The 23,586-nt window shown below is 31.5% G+C and overlaps 1 protein-coding gene across 1 annotated transcript in view; it reads right to left on the bottom strand.

The window, feature by feature from the left end:
• Rsph9 (Radial spoke head protein 9) overlaps positions 1-23,586 on the bottom strand; it is a 56,358-nt gene that overhangs the window by 7,853 nt on the left and 24,919 nt on the right. The window contains exon 4 of the mRNA XM_035360089.2: positions 5,620-5,749. Coding sequence (XP_035215980.1) covers positions 5,620-5,749 — 130 coding nt within the window. The remainder of the gene's footprint in view (positions 1-5,619; positions 5,750-23,586) is intronic.

Raw genomic sequence — 23,586 nt, 5'->3', positions numbered from 1 at the left:
GCGGTTTAAAAGCAATAAAATCATTTCTTGACAATTTTAATCTTTATTTTTTTAATAATGTTTAATAATATATGTAAATTAAAGTACGTTTAACCTATAAGGTATTTTCTCCCTCTTTCCCGCATACCACCATGGTGTAAAATAGCACTCTCGGCGAATATTCGAGAAGTCCAGGTTCGAGTCCAGGTCCAGGTTTAGCCCAGAATGTTCTCGAACACAGGCCGAAAGCTATATAAACCCTGCTGGTCCGCAGTCAGAGAGTAGGCGTGCTTCATCGAGAGGGCGAGTGAGTGTGCCTCGTCTAGTCAGTATCGTGTTGGCGTCTCGTCTAAAGAGTCAATCCCTGCGGAGTCGATCGAGTTGACAGCCGGGCAGCGAGTGCGGAGTGGGTCGTCGAGTGCACCACAAGAGTCCCGTAGTATATCGCGGTTGGTGCATCGTCGCGAGAGCGTGTTGAGCTCCGGGAACGACTGAACCGAAGAGTCGAGAGCTGTGCTCGTGTGTCCTCGAGTGCATCGCGATTTATAGCGTGGAGAGTCTTGAGAGTACGCGAAGTTCCGAGAACGACCGAGCAGAGTCGGCAGCTTTTCAGTGAAGCTGTTTCCACCGTTATTGCCTGACAGTGTGAAGGCTGTGTAGCTGATTGTTCCAACGTGTTTATAGAAGATCTTCGACGACTGTAAAAAGTGTTATTGGAGGCGGTCTTGATTAATACCGGCCAATAAAGTGTGTTTCGATACTTCATCATGTGTCGTCGTTATTCACTCCAAATCCACACGAGCCCCGTACGAACGTGAAGGAAGAAAATAACGTAACAACTGGTGTCAGAAGAAGAGAAAAACGCAACAATATTATTGTAATTAACAAAACGTGTTTACTAGTTCTACAAATTATGAACTTCATAATTCCCTCCTTCCCCCTTATGTCAAAAATATTTATAGGTAGGCTTTCCTTTTTGTTATATTATGAATATGTACCAACGAATTTATTATCTACACGGTCTGACAAAGGGCTATTCTCAGGAGACTGCCATTCTGCGTTCTGTAGGGTCCTTAAAATATGTTTCAAATTAAAGCATTACAGTGCTTAACTAGCTGAGCGATTAAAAAACAAATATACGTATACTTAATAATTCATATCTTAATCTAACTTTTAAAAATATCTTTAAATAATGAAATTTATAATGCATCTACCTATGTAATTTATATTAAATATATTTTAAACTTTTGTAAGCATTTTCACAGCTACGTATATAATAGAATAGTTTTTTTAGTCCAAAGGGATTTGAATCCCGAAGGACTATTAGTTTCGTTTTGGCATTTTGCGTCGGACGGATAAATGTCGGTTCACTTTTCAAACTGTTGCCATAAAATGTTAGAGTCCTGCATTATATTTGAAGAAATTAAATAATGAAAATCTGCGTAAATGTATGTATATTTCTCACATTGTCATAAAATAACGGTACATAGAGTCATCGAATTTTGAATAACGTAATCCTCCAACGAATATGAGCATGTGGAAGACCAAATTTGAAATTTGAAATTTGTTTTATGATCGATTTCCTATTTTTTAAAACTTTGACGAATTTTTGATTAACAAACTCAAGGATTTCAAAGCGAGCAATGGCAACGTTGTGCAGAAAAAACATTTTTATCTCCAGCGCGTGAGTCTCTGTATCGGAAATTCTAAAGATATGCTCGTTTTAAAACTATTTTGCGATATTGCTGTTGCACTGGATCTTATGGTTTAAGTGCGAGGAACATGATATTTAATAAAGAAAGGTAACACACAAAATGTTAAAAAACGCCCCTTTGGACGTAATTTAAAATCTGAAACATTTCAGATTTTTTTTATCCTTTTAAATTATGTATCTCGTGCAGAATAAGCTCGGAGATACTGCTTAAATATCAATTTTAACAACTTATACATAAACATAGAAGCATAAAAAAGGTAAATGTGCAAAAATGATTTAACTTCCAAAATCAGAATGTTGCTTAGAGATTTATTTCTTATAGCTTATTTTGGAAATAAAATAAAGTATCTCATCCAAATAAAATTCAAAGCACAGATAGCCACATGCCACAGTATAAATTCTCATTTACTCCTCTAACGTTATGACATTATTATTCAAGTTTAAACGTAAATAATTTTCAGAGCACAGTTTTAACCCCCCTTTCTTTCTATGAGTATGAGCGCACCATATGCTCCGCATTTTAAAAAGAACGAAATTTAAGGCGGCAAATAAACATTTTGCGGCAAAAAAAAAAAAAAAAAAATGTGGATCATTGCAAAAAATTGTCGATGGCCATAAGAAGCTGCTTTTCTGAAACTAAAAATTCTGGATGGTTACGGCTAAAGAGAATCTTCATCATAATTAATTAGCAAGGATGATTCAAGATCTAATGTGCACGTGCAGCCTTGCGAATAGAAGCGATAAAGAACGATCAAGATCCGTGTTTTTTCTTTATCCTATGAAAGGTAATTTTGGCGTAACGATAAAATTATATATTTATTTATTCAAGAAATTAGTAAATTCAGAGTGTAGCTTCTCAAAACTAAATTTAACATAATGCGCAAAAGTATGTTTCTCGTGTGTTCTGAAGCTAAGAAATGGCACTATGCAGGTAAGGTAACATGTTTTAATATTATTGAATGTTACAGTCGACAATCCCGGTATTTTAGCAGTTGGATTATTGCTTTTGCTTTTTATTTGTAGTTGGAATACATTGGCTTATTGGGCACATTCCATAAAATTAAGTAATTATTCTTAGAAGCGGTATGTTATATGTTAAATTTAACTTTTGCCATAACCTTTGACCTACCGTCACAACACGAGAACAGGACCCTCTCTCAATTCCAGCAATAGAGATAGAAGAAAGGCTGAAAGAGAAAAGTTGGTAAGAAATTTCGTTGATTTATTTGATGAGGAACAGGTTTAACGCCAACTGTAAACCACAGCATTGACATAGGAAATAGCCCACCCCTGTCGAGCAAAGCCCTACCTCTAATATAAAGTTAAGGGAGAAATGATTGAAAAACACATTCAAGAGGTGATAAGTAATAAGATTCTGCTACTTCCCATAAGCAGCCCTTACGCTAGCCCGGTAGTACTACATCGTAAGAAAAATAATTTTCCACCGACGACCCATAAAGCATGGCGTTTTCCAATTGATTATAAAATATTAAGTAGTATAACTGAACATCCAGTTTATTCATTTCCTATAATTGAAGAAATAACTAAGAAGGTAAAATCAAAAAATTATATGACAATGCTAGATCTTATGTCTAGATATTTTTAAATATGTTTAAAACCACAGATTGTGTTAAAAACCGCATTTATTACTAAGTCAAGCGTTTATGCCTTTCTGAGAATGCCACTTGACTTATGCTGATCACCAACCACGTTTCAGAAGGCTGTGAATGTTATATAAAAACATGTCCTCGAAAAATCTACGTTTATTTGTTAATTATATAGTTAAATTATATAGTTACAACCAGCGAGACTATAGACGAACAAATTCGAAATTTACAAGTAGTGTTTCACTTCTAATACAAAGAGGATTAAAAATAAATACATCAAAATGCAAATTTTCTGTCAAAGAACTTCATTGCTTGGACAGTAAGATATCTAAGAAAAGAATCGAAACCGGCTATTCTAAAATAGTTGTAATCAAAAATTATCCTCCGCTTAATACTACGAAGAAGTTGTCCTCATTTTTGGGCTATATTCTTATTATAGGACTTCCATAAAAGACTTCATAGAGATAGCAGAACTGCTATTAATAATAGAGAAAGAAAACTAAGTCTTAAGACCGCATTGATACAATATCCAGTTTTGAAATTTCCTGAAGCAAATGAAAAATCTAGAAATTCCCGCACATGCATCAGATTTCGCGGTAGTAGCAGTGCTTATGCAAGACGTTCAGTCAGTTGCATATTTTAGTAAGACACTTAATTCAAGTCAGGGGAAATATAAAGCAACAGAAAGGGAGACGTTAGCAATTCTTTAATTGATTCAGAAATTTGAGAAAGCACCTATAAAATTTTATTCAGATAATTCCGCCGTTTGTATTCCGGGAAGAATGTATCACGAAGATTCACAAGATGGGTCCTTAAACTGCAAGAATATAACTTAATAATTAAGCATACTCCCGGTAATGAAAATGTCATCGCAGATACTCTGTCAAGAATTAAATTAAATGATGAGGAGAGTGAACTCAAACGTACTATGTTGATTTCAAAAATTTTAGTTTCTCGCGAAGTAGTTATTTCTGAGTTAAAAACCGAGCCGAATTTTAAAATATTTATGGTTATTTAAAAGATCCTGATCATTTCGAACACAGAATATAACGGCTATCAGAAATAAAACCGCAAATTACGGAATTATTGGCAAACTTGTTAAGCATGAGACGTACATTTATGTTCCAGTTCTGACTTAATAAAAGGTTCGTTTTAAAGCCTCCATAAGACTCTGTAGTTCTGTCCAGATATAGCAATAATTCGATTAATGTCTGTTAGTTTGATACTAGTTTATGCTACCAAAACAAGTAAAACTTCATAATTGTATGTGGTGTAAATGAAAAGAAAGCAATATCTAATAGCAAAATTAAAAATACAAAAAAAAAGGTTGGGTTACCAGGAGTGAATCTAAGAACAGACTGGTAAGCAGCGAGAGTCAGCCAGAACATAAAAAACCATAACAAGCCCTCTAGTGCGACGTTAAATATGAATCAGCCTTTCAGATTTTTTTTTTCATTTTTTTTCAATCAGTAACACAGGTTTTTAAAATTTCTCTATTTTTATGTTTATGCAGTTTTAGATTCAGAAATCAAACGCAGAAACAAACTCCAGAACTTCAAAGACATTCTTTTGAGTTGCGGTGCTAATCTTTTTCAAATTTAAAGACTTAGTTTTATGTTGTGAACTAACTATAGGTTATTATTTTTATTTACGAAAAATAAAGAGAAATATACGAATAAATTTTTAATAACAGACTCCACTCCCAATTGTTAGACTAAATCTGAGTGCATTATATATTATGCTTATATAATTCTAAACTATAAGATTCAAGTTTTAATTAAATTCAGTTCAGAATTTTGTCGTTCTATTTAATGTATTAACGTTTTACATTTCTTTGATTTCTTAATGACTTTCCGAAGACAAAAGAAAAGTACATAGATAATTTCTATGAAGAATGCCACTCTTCAGAGCAGAAAAGTTTGTCTTTCTTCGCTAAAATTAACTGCTCTCATATAATAAAGACAGAATGTTTTCATTACATCTAAAGATTTTCCGTTTGTTTCACTATTAATCGATGAATGGTAATTAACCGAATTCTAACTCAATGCTTTACTAAAATCCTTTTATTCACCTTTATAAAAGTGAGATTACAGTTACTTCTATCCTTTACATCATGCCTTTCATAATCGACCTAAGCCTGACTTGCATCTCAATTAACTTAAAGCTTCACTATTAGCTCCAGCTGTTTAAGATTCTGCCTTTAAGTGTTCCAGACAACATTAGTCCGGACCAAATAATGCTACCGCAAAATGCAGCCGCATAGGAGTAATTAAATTAAGAACTCCAGCGCGACTTGGCGTTTATGGCGCCGCATATTACCTTCAAAATAAGGATTCTTCTTAACGATCCCCTGAGGATTGATCATTAGGGCATTCCTGGGGCCGATCGCCGTCTCGAAGTCCATCAGTTTCACCAAAGCACTCAGTCTGTGCTCTTCTTTAATGGCCGACTAGAACGAAAAGATCGTGCGATCAGGAAATAGTGCAATGCGAACGGAGCAATAAATTCAGACTGAAACTGCCGATAAATACATTAAGAAATTCTGCTGTGGTCAGAAACTTCGGAAAGTGAAACTTGAGGGCAAAATTCAGTTCTAAAAATTTGCTATCGAATTTGCGAGGTCTAACAAGGCAAATGAAATATAATAAAATGTTGTGTATTTTTTCTTTTACAAGCTAATAATATTAATTAGTAATAATAAATAAATAATAAAAACATTTTTATGTGTTAACAATAAATTAGACATAAAATCCAAAGTTCATTAGGTTTTTTTTTTAAACAGGAAGAAGTGAAAAATAAGCATCGACTTCGCCGAGAATCGAACCATGGACCTCTGGAATACACGCCCAGCGTGCAGACCAGCACACTACGAAGGCATGCCAAGAAGGCGGGAGAAATACCTTATACATTTACTAAAAACGTTCATGAAGATAAATATTGAAAGAAATCCACATTATATTTTATTATTAGGTAGAAGAAAAGCACAGGTTTGCGTATATAATTCTACTTGACAGAAAATCCTGTACATGATGCAAGACTGAAGTTTTACGGTATAGTTGTTTTATAAATAAACTTCTATTATTTCAATTCACAGTGACCATTGTTTCATCATTTACAGAGGGGAGGTAAATTTTCCCTTTTGACTTAATATTTTCTATTCGTTGTATTTATACATCAAATTAATTCACACAGTTGTTTATTTTGATTCCTGTAGTCTTGCTTATTGCATTCAAAGTATACTCTCTTTAAATACATAATGACCTATTAAGCATCGTAATACTACTCATAATCTTTGAAAAAAGTGAATAAAAAAGGGTGTGTAATGGTCAAAACTGATGTAAACCATTTTGTCGATTTCGCTGTTTCTCGAGGAAGTTTTAAACCAACCAAGGAAGCTTAAAGCTTAGCGTATAAAAAAATAAACACATGCAGTTGATAATTTGATGTACAGAGATAAGAAACTCCTAATCTACTTAATAAATAAAATGCCTAAAATAAAATTAAATACATGGTACCCAAAATCAAATGATTTTCTATCAGATTTCAGTGAAACAGAGAAACTAATCAAGTTCAGATCTGTATTGATTTCAGTTAAAGCTTCAGTGCTGATATCAGATATTTTTCTAGATATTTTTCTGAAAATTAGATACTTTAAATATCAGAAAACTGCAGGTTTAAGACTTTTCGAATCTCTTTACGGAAGACAATATGCATCTTTTGATAACGCTATATCGAAATCTGAGATACGCTCACCTATATACTTCTCTGAACATCCTCCACAGATGATGATGAAACTAGGAAAGTATAGAATATTATCATAATAATATATATAGTAATATCAACTCAAACGCACAGTACTGAAAAATACTAATCATATTCATTTAATTAATCTGATTATTAAAAATCTAACTTCTAAATGCCATTCAAATATGAAACCATATTTTATTAAATTGTAAAGTACGTTCTCCAACATTCCCTTCGTGTTGTAATAGGAAACGTTCGGCTAGCGATCTGAATGCCCTAAGTTCGAATCCTAGGGAGGGTATTGCACATTTATCTTATCTTCTGTTTCGATAAACATAATGGCTCTACAAAATGATAGATTAAACTTCAGTAGCTGCAAATTCAGCTTATTAACCCTTCATAATTGAGAGTTTTCGATGAACTGACTTTTAAATAGGAAACTTATTATAAAGTTTAATGCAAACAGAAAAAATAAATTTTGAAGGAATTTTATTATGATTAAAAGATTAAAAAACTAAGATGTCTTGAACTAAGATAAATTAAACACGATGTGTAAAGTTTTTGTGAATATTCGTACTGATTTCTTTTGAATAGAGGTTGTTCATATTCTTATATGTTATTCTTCTAATATGTTATCTTTGTTTTTAATCATATATATTTAGTGCATTTTATGCAATAATATTCTTGGACGTTTTTATTTAATTGAATATGTGACCACTTAATTGTGTTTGTAAATATTTATTTCATGCATTAATTCATAAATCTTCTAATTCTGAATTTATCAAAGTTTTAACTATAGAGATAGCTCAAGCATAACAAGATATTTGAATATTAATCCTTCTAACTGGATTTTGTCTACAATATGTTTCACTATATTGACGAAATTTGACATTTCTCACCTACTTGGTGACATCTGTTTGAATAAAACGTACTTTCGAAGATATGGGTACTCTTTCCCTTAAGGAAAGCTATAAATATTGGCTGCATTAGAGCCGTGAGTTAGTTAAGAGTCTGCAACTATTTTGATAGAAGCATCGAGCACCGTGACTGCTGCTTTAGATCTTGCTCTGTGGGTAATTTTGGAAATCTACGATATTCCTTCCATTTATGCGCTTTACGTCTGTTTTTCTCTTTGGGCTGCTACAACTGTTTATCTTATTGCGTGAGTTATTATTTAATTCGACAAAATTTCAATTCCCTCCTGATCATCTAGAATAGTGGTTAAGGCTTTCGCTGTGAACTTATAGCATGCAAAAACTATCAGTCAAACAGTTAAATCGTTTATCTGTGGAACTTTCAGGTGGTTAAAATTAATTTTCGTGTTCAAACAAATAACTGCTAGCATAAATTTTGAAAACACGTACGTCACCAACTCATTACTTTATCCCTCGACCAAACATGAGGTACATACTTTCAATATATATAAATATATATTGCAAAAGAAAATTCTTCTTTCATGCTAGATGGTTAGATTTATTTTATATTAAGCTAAATTGTGTTTAACCTTATAAGCTTGGAAAAAAAATTATCCTTCGAACCTGTAATAGGCAATCTTTCTAATTCTACTCATTTTGATAAACAAATTATAATAAAATTGCAATATAGGAAGGCACGAAATTAATAATAAGTAATCATAAATAAATAAAAGCAAATTCGCAATAAATAGGAAATTAGAAAGAGCCATTATAAGATAAAATACAGATAAATAAAGGTAAATGTACACAAACAAGTACACATTGGTGTCATTTTATATAAAACAGTGAGATAAAAAGATTTATATTTATGCTTTGAGTTACCTTAGACCACTTTTTCATAGTCTTTACTAAAGCTAGTTTCTTTTTTATTCCTCGTTTTATCTTGATATTAAAATAAAGCTGTCTCAAATAAATTACTTTTTGCTCCCCAGATAACTGCAAAAATAATGGAACGCGTTTCGTTGGAAAAATTTTAAATATTTGAGGACTTAACTTTAAATGTTAACAATTCCATGGCCTACTCCAATGGAGGACATGAATGTTTTTCCCTTTTTAGACGTAACAAAGTAATCTAAATTTAATACAAAGAAACGATCCTTGGAGCTCTTTCTTTAACTTTGAAGCAAGACTTGCATATATCCAAAGGAATGTTTAAAGATGTATACGGAGCAATGCACTTCCGCTCAGATATAGAACTTTACCCAAAAATCTTCAAAAGCAAGTTATATAGAAAAGAATAAAGAGATTTAAACTATTCTATCATCAAAAAAACTTCTTTTTCTTAAACTATTCTATCATCAAAGAAGTTTCTTTTTCTTACAAGTAAAATTCCAAAGCCGAGAACAAAATGTTACTTTTCTTTTATATTAAAGAAATTTTAAAATGATACTTCGCATATAAGTATTTCTAAGGTGACATAACAATTTTATAATTATTACTTTTTGTATACTTCCAACTCTACTTTCGATGGCTTCCACCAGGATGCAAATTTTAATATATATAAGCTCGGAGTTTATGAATTCGAGAAAGGGAGCCTTTGGCAGCTATCTCTGACCATCACTCTATTACTTTTCCCTGCGACTGAATTGTTTAAAATCAACTTTAGCTTTGCTAGCCGTATCTGCACAGTGAAAGGCAAAGTTTAGTAGCTGCACTTTACTTTGTATTTAATATTATTTTTATTTTACTTCAGCATCTATTCTGAATTTCTCGTAAACTGAAGGAATTTGATTTTCTGCTATTGTTTACATGCTTATGCTGACGAGTAAATGGAAAGGTTAAATTTAAACCTCGGTCTGAATTTATTTCATTACATTTTAGAACTTAAGATTGGACAGCAAATCATCTCTCTTTACGATCTCTCTTAATATTCACAGAAATATGGAACTGTAAGATTTTATATCTTGATTTCATTTTCTGGTAACATTCTCCCGTATTTCATAATTCTTTAATGTTTTCATAAAATTTACAGAATAAGATTTTTCATCAAATTAATAAATTATCATGGAAAAATGGGTACTGTTAGTACATATCAAATAATCGAATCACAAAGTAATATTAAAACTTGGTGTGAAAACTTACAAAATATCAATATCTGAAGATAAACAATATCTGAAGAAAACTGAACTATAGTAAAACACATTCTCCAGATAATAAAAAGAGTTGTTTTTAAGTTTTAAAGAGACTTCCATTTCCGAGCATAAAAAAGAGGAATTTATATATATAAAGCTTCTAATAAGTAATAATCAGGTATGCCAAATCGCCATTTTTTATCTAAATTTCAAATACCTGGCATATTTTTTTCGTTTCGAAAAATCTTAAAATTTTCAAAAGGTCATAACATTAATTTTACTATTTCTTTTTTCCTAATATTTTCAGCGGCAAAGTCGCTGAACACTGGTAGTTCGGTCCGAGGTTCGAATCCCGCGAACGGGCTGGCTGCATGAGCGTTTTCGTGGTTTTCCCCATGTGTAATGTGTATACGAGCCAGTTTCCCTTAGAAAGTCCTCCACGAAGGCATCCCTTCCCTTAGGCAGATAACCCTAGTGTGCTTTGCCATAATTAAATACGCCACGCCTAATATTTTCATATATTAAAATTATGTGTATAAAATAACCTGCAATTATTTTACTATCCAGCCTCAAAATATTCCTTTTTTTGGCATTCATTGAAACGAAACCAAAATGAACAAATCAGTAATGCACATGAAATCCTCTAAAACGAATACCTTGCAACATTATAAATACTCGGTTACCATTATATTTGCTTTTGAGTCAATAACAAACTGATTATAAAATTAAAATTCAGAATCTATTTTGTCACTAATCTTCGAAGTGTCAGAATACCATTCATAAAAATTATTTATAAAGTGCACTTACAGCAATGATTGACTTCTACCCACTTGCACATTGCGAAAACAAAATAGGACAGTTTTATATCTCCCGTTCTACTGGGCCGATTGACGAAATTCAACTTGCGTTTTTCTTGTCTCGAATGCGCGACTTAGAATACGTATATAGCATTATTCTAACATAAGTATTTTGACACAAAATCGAACTTTTTCTGAAATGGCGTGACATTTTTTTTTTTTTTTTTTCATATTTCGATTCTATGACTTAAATTATTCCAAACTGCCAAGATTGTAAAAATCGTACAAGTCGTTTTTAAAAAATTAGCTCTCAATGTTAATTTAATTTGAAATTAGCTCTCAAAATTTTAGCTCCTCAATGTTAATTAAGTTTGATCTATATTTATTAATATCTCTTTTTTATTAAATTATTTGATTCTTCCTTTCATATTTCGAAATTTAGGTTCATTCCAAATAAAATTAGCCCCTTTTTTACGATTTATTTTTAAAATTTTATTTTAAAATATTTTTATAAATTTTTCAAAAACAGTTTTGAATTTTAAACTATAAAATTTTTGCCATCATCTTAAAGTAGATGTATTTCTAAGCATACCTGCAAAAAAATTAAACCATAAAATTTTTGCCATCATCTTAAAGTTTTTTTAGTCAAAATTTCCTAAGATAAGATATACGTGAATTTACATTTGGGCGCGTTTTGAAATTCGGCGTATTTATTACAAGCCATACCCATAGTTACGAAAATGTGGTTTACGCACTTTGTCAAAATTATTTGAAAATATGAACGATGACTTTTTTGCGCTCGTGGACAATGAAAAAAGGAAAGGAAAATATGTTGCTATAAATTAAGAAGTTCGCCAAGTGAATTTTTCTTGGCCCAAACTGAAAAAAAAAAAAAAAAAAAAAAAAAAAAAAAATGCGCCAAGGTCAATTTTTAAATTTCTCATCAAAAATCTCAAAATTTAGTATGTGGGCATAATTTGAATCGTAGAATTTAAATATGAAAAACAAATGGTATTTTATTTTAGAAAAATTCCGGTTTTGTGTCAAAATAGCTATGTTAGAGAAGTGCTACATACAAATCTAACATACATCCTAAGTCGCGCTTTCGAGACATGGAAATCGCAAGTTGAATTTAGTCAATCGGTCTAGTAGAAGCGATATAGAACTGTCGCTCTCTTTTTTTTTTTTTTTTCGAAGTATACTTTTATATTTACTTTGTAACTCTTTCTTTCTTTTCTTTCGTAGTTTTTTATTTTATTTTATTTTTATTTTCTTTCTTTAACTATAATTTAGTCGAAATTGACAAGATATCCTCTGTCGTATTTTTAGTCAAAAGAAATGCAAGATGTAGTTTAATCTTCTTGAAGATGTTTCAAGAATTAGGGCGGACTGATGTTTTGGATGAATGAATACAAATACTGGACGAACGCATCTTTGGAAATAAGAAACAACTTCTGAAATGAGACAATATTCATTCTACAACTTCAACTTCTTTCAGAGGAGATGATGTAGCTGTTAATAACCACTAATCTGTCCACTAACCTTTTTTTTTTTTTAACATAAAGTGCCATGGAGAGTCATCGCCTGCACCAAAAATAAGAATTTACAAAGCAAATAAATATAAACCTTAATTATCAGTAATATCAAATAACTAAACTGTATCAATATATACGACAGTTTGTGGTTCAGCCTAAAAACAGCATAGAAAACAAAAGTCTTGCTGCTTGTGACAGGATTTCACATTAATCTAACTGCCGCTATAATGCACAAAGATCTGACTGGTCTATACAAATAGAGATCTGGAATTTTCCTAATCAAACTAAATCGTAACTACCATTTAGCCTTTCGTGGGGTTCTCAAATCTGCATCTAATAATAAATCTCGAACTATCTCATTTCAGCAACGAACACTTCTGCCCACAGTCAACAGTCATCTGTGATTCAGTAGCAGTATGAGTTACAGTCAAGAAACCACAGTATTTAATCCCTAACTCTTGCCCCTAACTGAAATGAGAATTAACGTTTAGATTATGCGAATTTGCGACGAAAGTTAAGGACACGATGCAAGGTGCAAGGTTAAAGGACACGGTGAAAGGTGAAATTTAAGGCTTCGGAGCAAGTTAAGGACGCTGGATAAAAAATTTAAATAATAGTTGCAATGATACTTAGAACCATTGACGCACCTTGTGCAGTAGAATTAGACTACTTTCATCGTATTATTATTAATAACACTCTTATATTAATTAAACAGTTAAAAGTAATAAAATGCGTGTAATTTACTTGTTTCCTGAACACATTATTCTAACTGTCAATTTTCCATGCTCGGAAATGAGAGGAGCGGGGTTTGAGTCGACTCTTCTTGATGACTGGGCTAATTTTCCCAGTTCCGTTAGGGTGAAGATAGGCGTAGATCTCTAAAGAAACTTAAATTTACCTTAAGATCTTTAGAAATGAAACTATTATATATTTTAGAGCAATATTTTATTTTAGCTTGAATGTATAAAGTTGTTCTATTAATACATGAAAGCTTTCGAACTAAGTTAATATTGTTGCAATAATTCCAAACTTTACACTCTGGCTAGGGATTCCCAAAATAAACCAAATTCCTCCTAACAAACCGATATAGAATACAAGCAAGCAAACAGCGTGGCTTAATTAGATTTAAAAAAACGCGGCCGATCAGCTGCTAACACTAAAAGGTATTCGCCGGAACCATTGTGAAAAAAACAAGATAAAAATGCCATAAGAGACGCAATGAGCACCATTGTATAAAATTATCATGGTAGAAAAGAACAGCGAGAAGCAAATTTAAAGCATCGTAGTAAAAAATCATAGTAGGAGAAGCCAAGTTGAAAACTATCATAAGAAATGTCGTTGTAAAAAAAGAGTAGCTTTGAAACATTAGAGATGCATCATGTGCATCGAAAAAATACAAAATTCTGTAAAACATACTTTTCGGAGAACAGTGTCATCTTGAGTACTTAATTGGATACAGAAACACACACACAGAAACATGCATTCTGGAATTTATGCTATTTATTGTACAGATCTAAATAATTAATACAGTAGTCTCGGACTCAAACTGCTTTTGTGCTGCATTCACAGTCCGAAAGCAGCTAGCAGGAGAGAACTATTTTAACAAAATTTCAAACTAAATTTCAAATAATTAACTAAATTTTAACTTAATTTCAAATTTATCTTAGTAAATATTTATCAAAACTTACATAAATATTAATAATAAAAAGTGAAAAAAATTCAAATTTATCGTTCTTATTTTCTCTTTGTAACACATTTCTGTTGGTTGCGCTTCGGAATTTAAATGTACTAATAGCTAAATATTAAATTTTTGGATTAAAATTTATTTCAAATAATTCTAATACGTTGAATTAACCACAGAATAGCAAGTTTTTAACATAAAGATAAAGTAAACAAATTACAAATACTTACCAGAATTTCAGAGAAAATTTCCTCGGTAGAACAAAACAGGAATAAATAACAAAAGCCTGTTCTCTTTCTTTTACGTATTTAACTTTTAATCGACACATGCAGAAAAAATACTCATGCTTCTATGTAAATAATTTTTCACTTCTTTATTTTTTACTACACTTTGAAAATTTACGGCATTTCGAGTTTAATAACGTTTGTAGCATTGGAGGAAAATTACTGAAAACTATATTCATTACGGATTGTAGATGTTCAATTAGTCAATCGACCCCTTTTATCAGACTTGTTAGTTTTCAACTGCGAGAAAAACTGTTTGCATATAAATGCATACCCAAACAAAGCGATTATTTTGGTTAAAATAACACGCTTAAGAGTCATTATTAGAGAAGCCAAACAAGAAGAATTTGTAGTTCGACTTCTCCAATAAAGCGATTATTTTTATCGCAAAATTTCATAAATGAGGATATTCATCGTTTGATAAGTACGTTAAGTTAATCAGGTCTGTATCTTCAAATATTTAAATAAGATTTAAATCACACAGTAAAGTAATTAGTTCCACCTGTGTTATTTTCTGTTGCGTTATTCGTGTCCGCTTTTAATGATAGTGAAAATAATTTAAAATCGGAGTCCAAATCATTAAATTCGTTACATCTATTTTCAAATTCGTTTTGTAATAATGCTATTTTTCTTGTGTGCTCCTGAGATTTTTCATTTGGAGTAATAAGGTGGGATTTAAGACATAGAAAATTTTTTGAATTTTCTTATTTCAGTTTGGTTTCCCACATTTGAAAAAAACTTTAAAAGCTTTACTAGAAGTATACATGTCAATGATAAGTTTATCCTTTCCTTTCAGTTCTTTATTGGAAATATTTAAATGGCTGTTTAAATTAATGAGAAATACTAAATCTGTTACCCATATATCATTATGTAGCTGGTCGAATTTTTTTCCGTCATGAAAATTTTAATTTCCTTTATTAAATCAGAACAGCATTTTAATATAGCTCGTAGACTTCATTCACCTCGTTAAAATGAATTATTTCTCCGTATTTGTGTTCAATGTTTGCAAGCAATGCAACAAATTCTCAATGATTCAGACCTTGTCCACTGATAACGTTTCCTATTTTAATTACTGTTTCCAGAATATCATCTGTTTGCAAAACTTTTCGCACAGAATGGTTCTTGATGAATAATGCAATGTATACCGCAAAACGTATTGTGGAAATTTTCTTCTTTCACAATATTTCTTAATTTTACCGCTACACCATTTTATATACCAACCGTGGCAGTTACACCATCACTTGGAAATCCAACCATTTTAATCCAACTTAATTTATATTTATCTATTACAGTATTTATTTCAGAAAAAATATTCTGCGCAACAATTTTCCTTTCATAAAGAATTTCCAGTAATTTCTCAACTGCTTCAGGTTCATCAGTAACACCTCGTAAAATAACGGCACGCTGTGCCATAACTGTTATGGCAGTACTCTTATCAAATGAAATTCAGAATTTTGCAAAATCTATAATGTTTTTTATTTAACTGATATCACAAATAAGTAGCAAGTTCGTTAATACTTTCCGCTATTGTGTTGGCTGTCAAACTAATGTTTATAAATAATTGTTTTTCGTCGGATTAGCAGATTTAATCAAATAATCTTTAACGAATTCACCATCACTAAACGTTTTTTATCTTTTTGCAATGATGTGTGCGACAGCAAAACTTGCGTGAACTGCTAATTCACTGGAATTATTTGCTTCCGTAAAATATTTTGCTATTCTTCCAAAATTTCAAATTTTTATCTTTCGTTCGTTTCGTAATGCGGACTAAGATGCATTCTTTTGAAAATGATATTTTCTTATTACAAATAAACTACAATTTTGTTGCGCTCAACACCACAAAAGTATGAAATTCTCATTTATCATGAAATGCACGTTCTTTTCTGTCACATTTCTTCTACCCTTTGTTAAAGACATGGCTCAACAAGATGAATTTTCATATGAAAGTACAACTCAAATGTTTTGCACAATTTCATATGACTGGTATTGATGTAACATAGGTCTAAGGACAAACACAAATAACAGATTTTACAAGCCATTTTTTTAAGAGTCCCCATCTATTTAGAAATATCAATTGCGCAGATGTACATCCAGCTTACCAGCTTGTGACTGAAGAAAAATCAACTCATTAGGAAAAGAAAACGGACACACCAGTATAAAATTTCTACCAACTGCCGCCTGGCGAATATATATATTGATTGTACTCAGGTGTCACCTTAGTCATGCAAGATACAAAGTCTAAATATTTTCATTTAACTGGCATAGTAATTATATTCATTTTGTTCTTTTTTCAATCAGTAGCATTCCCGGATATAAACATTATTCATGTGTATTAACAATCGCGCATGTAAACATAATTCGTAGGCGTATAATGTTGTTTATATTTATATTTTTGAATTGTCATTTCGCGAGGTGCGATGATTATTTTATAGCTTAGCTTCTTTTGCGAGTCGGCCAGAGCCTTGTTACATGCGTCACATACGGAATCTGAGGACTAGTGAAATATTTGGCGACGCAATTTTATTTTCTTAATAAACACTGAATTACAATCCCCTGTCCAATGAATTGCGCTATTTTGAAATCAATAAACACTGCATTAAAATAAATGCATAACTGAATGCATCGGCGGACCGCATAAAACTGTTTCGGGGGCCACCAGTTTGAGCCCACTGATTTAATATATTTTTTATTTAATTATTTAATACACTGTATGACAGAAATATTAATAAACTGTATTTTTGCACTTGAGCAATTGATAAATCATCCAGCAATGATTCTTTCGGGACTTCTCCCAGATCTAGGATTTTTTAAAGATTAGCGCATGTGCAGTGCAAATAAATAGGGATGTCAAAAAACAGTAATAAGTTATTTCGAACTGCAAATTAAACGTCTAAAATCAAAGGGGAAAACATAAAGTAAAATTTAAGAAATAATATTTCATTTACTTTTTTCAATTAAAATATGAAAAATAATACTGTATTTTTTTACCTCTTAAATGCAAAAAATTCAAATTTCGGTGATGTTTTTATAGCTACTCTCATGTTTATCTAGATATTTTATGCGCTGATGTTCCAATGCAGTGATGTTCAGTCGCGGCTTTATTTCTTGTCACAATATTTTCACCTTGAAGTTTTAAAATTATAATATTTCCTCCTTGCTTGTCTTTTCGACTACGATGTTTTCCTTCGTCTAAATTTCTTCGTAATATTTTCGTCTAAGATTTTTTTCAATGGTAACCGTATTATGTTGTGTCCTCGACTGAGAGTTCTACGTATACTTTGAAACCTTAAATTTTCAAGAGAAAAAACAAACTGTAACAAAAAGTATATTACTCATATTTCTCTTTTTATCCATTATTTCCAAACTAAATATTGTAGAGCTTCAGTATGATTAACTAGAAGCAGACAAAAACTCTTTCGCTGACATAATATTTATCTTGAAACAAATATATGTTTTTAAACGTAATTAATTGATTTATTTATTATCGCATCGATAAATTTTTTTAAGGTCTACCAATACTTTCATTTTTAAATTCGGAAATTTACTCATTATTATTTTTGTTCGCCTTCGCATTTTCGTTAAAATATTGTTTCTTTTTTCTAAGGCTCGTCTGAAGAGCCATAGCATGCCATAGGTGAATACCTGCCTTCAGTGTAACAAGAAAATGAAACATACATAGAAAGAGGCAGAAAAATTAGTTATCCAAACCTTTTATAAGCAAGTAGAAAACGTGAGGGAGCATGTAATATTTTTTAACAATATGAGAGGGATTTCTGAAGGATATGGTACAGTTTCAAAAAGAAAAAATTGCTTCTCCCATCTTTGAAATTCACTCTTAAATTGAAAAACTTCATAGTTCCTCGATCAAGACAATGTTGCATATCCTTCTACAGCATCGGTACTAAAAAAAAAACCACCTTTTTTAGAAAAAAGTCTTTATAAAGTTGTTGGGTCCGGTTATGCCCCAACATGGCCATACAACTGATTTTTTTTTGTTTATTCCTCTGATTAATAAAGCAAACGAAATCCACTTGCATAGCGGAACTCTGGCATAATGATGCCAGCATCTCTGTAAAAATTGCTTTTTCAAAACAAAACTTAGGCTTCAACTTGAGCGAACAATGAGTGACCTGCATAAAGATGCTGGCATCTTCGAAACAAGGCACGCTGTGTTTCTGTTCATATCTATTGATTTTCTGTCTGGATAATTGTTAGCGTTATATTTTTACTTGTTCTTCCAACTACAGATATATCCTTCCGAAATACTTGTTCATCCAGCTTTAAAGAAAAAGAAAGGAAAAAGGAAGAAAGAAACTATAGTTTTCGTTATGATATCAGAAAAGCACTATTTCTGCTGTAGAAGGTGTTTTTTTTTTTTTTTTTTTTTTTTTTTTTTTTTTTTTTTTGTGTGTGTGTGTGTGTGTGTGCATCTATCTAACAATGACTTATATCAAAGTAGTTTTTTTAGTATATCTTGTTTCCCCCATCCCTTAAATATACTTATAAATGCAAAAAGAAATACTTCCGTCTTCTCTTAGATAGTGTGAGAAAAAGTTTTAAATGGAAAGTGAGGAAAAGGAAAACTTTCGATTATTCTGAAATAAATAATTTACTTACTGAATTACAATTTTTAAAAACAAAAATTTAAAATGTCTGTGTTGCACTTTGCGACACATCTAAAATATAGGGAATATTCAACAGTTTTTGCTTCAAAATGTAACATTTTGAACTAAAAATAAAATAACTGTAGCAGAGGTATTCAAAGAATCACATCTGTACTTGCAGAGCAATTTAAACAAAGAATAAATGAAAATGAAAGGTAAAATTTCTTCGATAAATTTCCTTTGAAAACATGATTTATTGAATTATGGAGGAATAAAGAGGAACACAAGAATTTGGAACCCTATATTTTATTTTGAAACGCAGCTTAAGCTAAGTATAGATAAAAAATCGAAAAACATGGAAGAGGATCGTAAATGATTCCGTTGGAAGAGGATCGAGGAATAAAATCTACAATGATTAGTTTTACAGCATAGCTAGCAAAAAATAAAGGAAATGCAAGATATACTTTTATCATAAAGCTCTCTTTCTATGCTAGAAATGGCCTCGTTTTATTAGACTGATTCACAATTATAGTAAACTACTATTATTTGTCTGAAACATTTTCCAAGATATTTTGGAGAATCTTTTACTTAACATGGAAAGTAAAGAGAGCTTTTTCGCAAAACATTGTCAGGGCTATAAAAGACAGCAACTGTTTTATAAAGGCATCTAAACGTATAGAACTGCCGTTTCAGTACTTGCAAACTTAAAAGAATAATGCATTGAGGCTATTAAAAGCTAAATAATAAATTCAGAATAAAATGGAATTTGAACACATTATGCAAAATAAAAAATAAAGAAAGGTAATAAAAGTAATTTTATAGAAAGCATCATTAGTTGTTATGCTTTCTATAAATCTTTAAAGTTACTTTAATATTTTCTATAAATCTTTATCTTAAAATCTTTCTTATAAAGCTTTATCTTCACTATATAAATTAAACAGAAAACGTCAGTGGAAAAGCTCATCTCTTCTAAAAAAGTGAAAAGAAAAGTGAATTTTTCTATATAAATACATCAGCGCTCACATTAGTAATACTTTATAATTTTAGTCTCAAGTGATACAAATGAGAGTTCATTTATTGGGTCATATAAAAAGTCTCCGCGTTTTTTTGCCACTAGATGGTGTTGATGCCTACACTCACCCGATTGTCTCACAATACGGCAACACTCACCCGATTGTCTCTTTTACGCACGTTTCAACGAACATGTGCATAAAAGGTGACATTCAACCTCCACTGTTCGTGAAAATATTTTTCTTAATCGTTGTTTGTATAAAAAGTTATATTTATTTGAAAATTAGTCAAATATCTGAAGAAATATGTTATGTGATGCTTTTTCACTATAAAAAAGGTAAAAAGGCTACAAGAAAATGGGAAAATTTTGTGAAGTGTATGTGATAATGCTGTGAGTGAACGAAGGATACAGGAGTGGTTTCCTCGATTTCGTTCAGGAAATTTCGATATCAAAGATGCACCTCGCTCTGGTCGGCCAATCATGAAAAAGGTCTATGAAATTTTGAAAATGGTGCAGCAAAACCGACACGTAAGCTGTCGGGAAATAGCAGAGGCACTAAACATCAACCACATGACAATTTGGAATCATTTGAAAAGAGTAGGTTACAAAAAGAAGCTTAATGTTTGGGTGCCACATAAATTGCAACCTGGTGGACTCTGGCGAAACCATCAATTCGGCCCTGTACTGCGCACAACTCGACCGTTTCAACGAAGTAATACAGAAACAGCGACCAGAACTGACCAAAAGAAAGAGAGTTGTGCTCCATCATCACAATGCGCGGCCACACACATCTTTGAAGCTTTGGAACAAATTGACGGAACTTGGTTGGGAAGTTTTGATGCATCCACTTGCCTGAACTTTGCATTGTCTGACTACCATTTTCTTTGGTCCCTGCAAAGCTCTCTTGATGGTAAAAAATTGGCCGACCGAAGAGCTGTTGAAAATCACTCGCCCAAGTGTTTCGACGATAAACCACAGTTCTACACAGATGGAATTATGAAGCTACCCGACAAATGGCAAGAGACCATAGATAATAATCTCTTATAATCTAATCTTTCAATAAATCTTTCAATAATCTTATAATCTAATCTTTCAATAAAGAAATTTTTGCTAAAAAATGTATCAAAAAAGCGCGGAGACTTTTCATATGACCCAATATTTTTATTCATAGTAGAATCTCAATTATCCTACTTTCAAGTAAATGCATTTGCAATCCATTTGTTATGCGAACATTTCTAATTTTCGAGCTGAATTCACAAGTCAGGAAGATTTAAGCAAGATCTCGATGGTCTCAAATTACACCATAATAATAATAAACACATAATTAGGTATCTATTACATTAAGGTAGACCTGAGATCAAATTTTAAAAGAAAGACGAAAGGGATTATGAAACTGTATATTGTGTTATGGAACACTAAAAGAGCTAAACAGATTACCTAAGACAGTGAGGAAGAAACCTAAATGGGGATGAAAAGGAAACTGTTGGAGAGGGTTGCATTTAAAGCACACTAGGATTTTCTGCCTAAGGATGCCTTCGAGAGATACTTTCTGAAAACAACTGGCTTGTATTCGCATTACACATAAAGAAAGTGATGAAAATACCTTTTCCAAAGGACATGATTCAAGAACAAAAAAGTACCCGTGGTCAGTGGTCTACTGGGGTAGCCGGAAATTAATAAGTGGTTGAATATTGTTACAAAACATCTTTGATATCAAAATTAAATGACGCAGTGATATCATTAGTGATGATGTTCAGTATTAACAGGAAGTCAGGAGTATGAAAAATATTGTTAAGGTGATGTCCAAGTGTTGAAAGTTTAGAAACAACTGAGAAATAAACCATTTGATTGGCAAGAAAGTCCTGTTCTTTATAACTTCTATTTTTATATGCATGCAAAGTTAGAAATGTGATCGTATGTAAAAATGATGGAACAAAAAAAAAAAAGAGTTTAAATTTTCTTCTTTAGTAATTAAAAAATAAAATTATTTAAACCTCAACTTTAATTTAAAAAAGCACATGCATGTTAATGGCATGAAAGACAGCAAATGTTATTTCTCCGAGTAGCTCCTGAGTTTGCCTTGTCAATCTGAAATTAAATTTTACATTGTCTGCGTAATAATTCGGATATTTTTCCCCTAAATAGGTTCAGACCTAGAAAAATTCATTTAACCTTTTTACTAAACTTTTACTTTTTAATTAACTCATATACTGAAAAGTATCAAGGTTTTTATTGTCTCTTATTTTTATATACATGTGCATTTATGAATACATTGGTTAAATCATCTAAAGTGCAATCCAGAGATTAACAACTGCTGCTATCTTTATCTTTATGTACAGTGTGCTTTTAACTGTGGAATAATCTCATTATTTCATTAAGATTTCAATTTCATTCAAGAGGGAAAAGTTTATTTAAGCTCACATTTTTTTAATTAACTTATGGAGTAATTTTCATGAATTTAGTTTTAAACGTTTTATATTGGAGTTAACAAGTTTGTATTAATATTTTACATCTTCTATAGCAACCATCGTTATTTTTTCATTTTAAATGTTTTATGTTACAATGTCATTTGTCTTATTTTCTTATTAATGTTTAAAGATAAGTACCTTAAAAAACGATAAACCTCTTAGATGCCTGCGGGTGACTTTTAGACATAGGAGAAAATAGGTACTTTACTTTATTTAATATTATGAATGCAACAGAAGAAAATTCTGATCCAACAAAACTTTCTTTGTTTACGAACTGAATTCGAAGATATATTTTAAATAATTTAAAAAGGGATATAGAGAGTTTGCCTCTGACCTAAAGGAATGCGTGTCCTTACTACTGGACATACACTGCTCTGCAGGAAAACATAAAACTAATGGGCGATCTGTATAATTTAGATGCCGTTCTCAGTTAAATTAGTTTTAAAAACCTTGTGTCATCTAATTTTTTTTTTAGAATTTGTTCCTTTTATAAGGGGAACTGCCATTTTTTGTTGCAGTTTATACAGTATCATTGAAGTAAAATGTTTAATAAGCCCATTGAGAGACATATGAAATAAATATATAAATATAAAACGCTATTTTGTTATATAAAACGCTATTTTGTTAAATATATAATCTGCGCTGACTTATTCATTATTGTGGGCAGATTAAATAAATAAAATCAGATTCTTACAGCAGCCTTAATTTTTAATATTGCCATCATTGTTGCATTCCCGGGATTAAAATTATCTTTGCAGGTAACCCATTTTAATTGGCAAATTAACACTCAGACATGTCACCTTGATAACGAACTGGCAAATAAACTTCAGGATTTCTTAATTTTAGTGATCAAATTTGAGCCCAAATATATGCCTTTAGATACGAATAAAAAGTTCTAGAAGTAATATTTATGGAGTTAGCATCAAATTTTCCAAAGCTACCGTTAACCTTCAGGCGCGTATTTACCAAGGCGTTGAATTTTAGTGACTTGTGTTGTCAACAAGTTTGCGTTTTCAATACGAGTTAGTGAATATGAATGATTTTCGAACTCACCCTGTTCAAAGCAAAGAAAGGCACTTGTATAAGAATAAAGTTTTGTATTTTATACGGTAAAG

This window comes from Stegodyphus dumicola, chromosome 4 (genome assembly GCF_044657685.1).
Source record: "Stegodyphus dumicola isolate Sdum_Otavi_A_Nest chromosome 4, ASM4465768v1".
NCBI lineage: Eukaryota > Metazoa > Arthropoda > Arachnida > Araneae > Eresidae > Stegodyphus > Stegodyphus dumicola.
The sequence above is the reverse complement of the archived record's forward strand: the minus strand, read 5'-3'. Positions and strand labels throughout refer to the sequence as shown.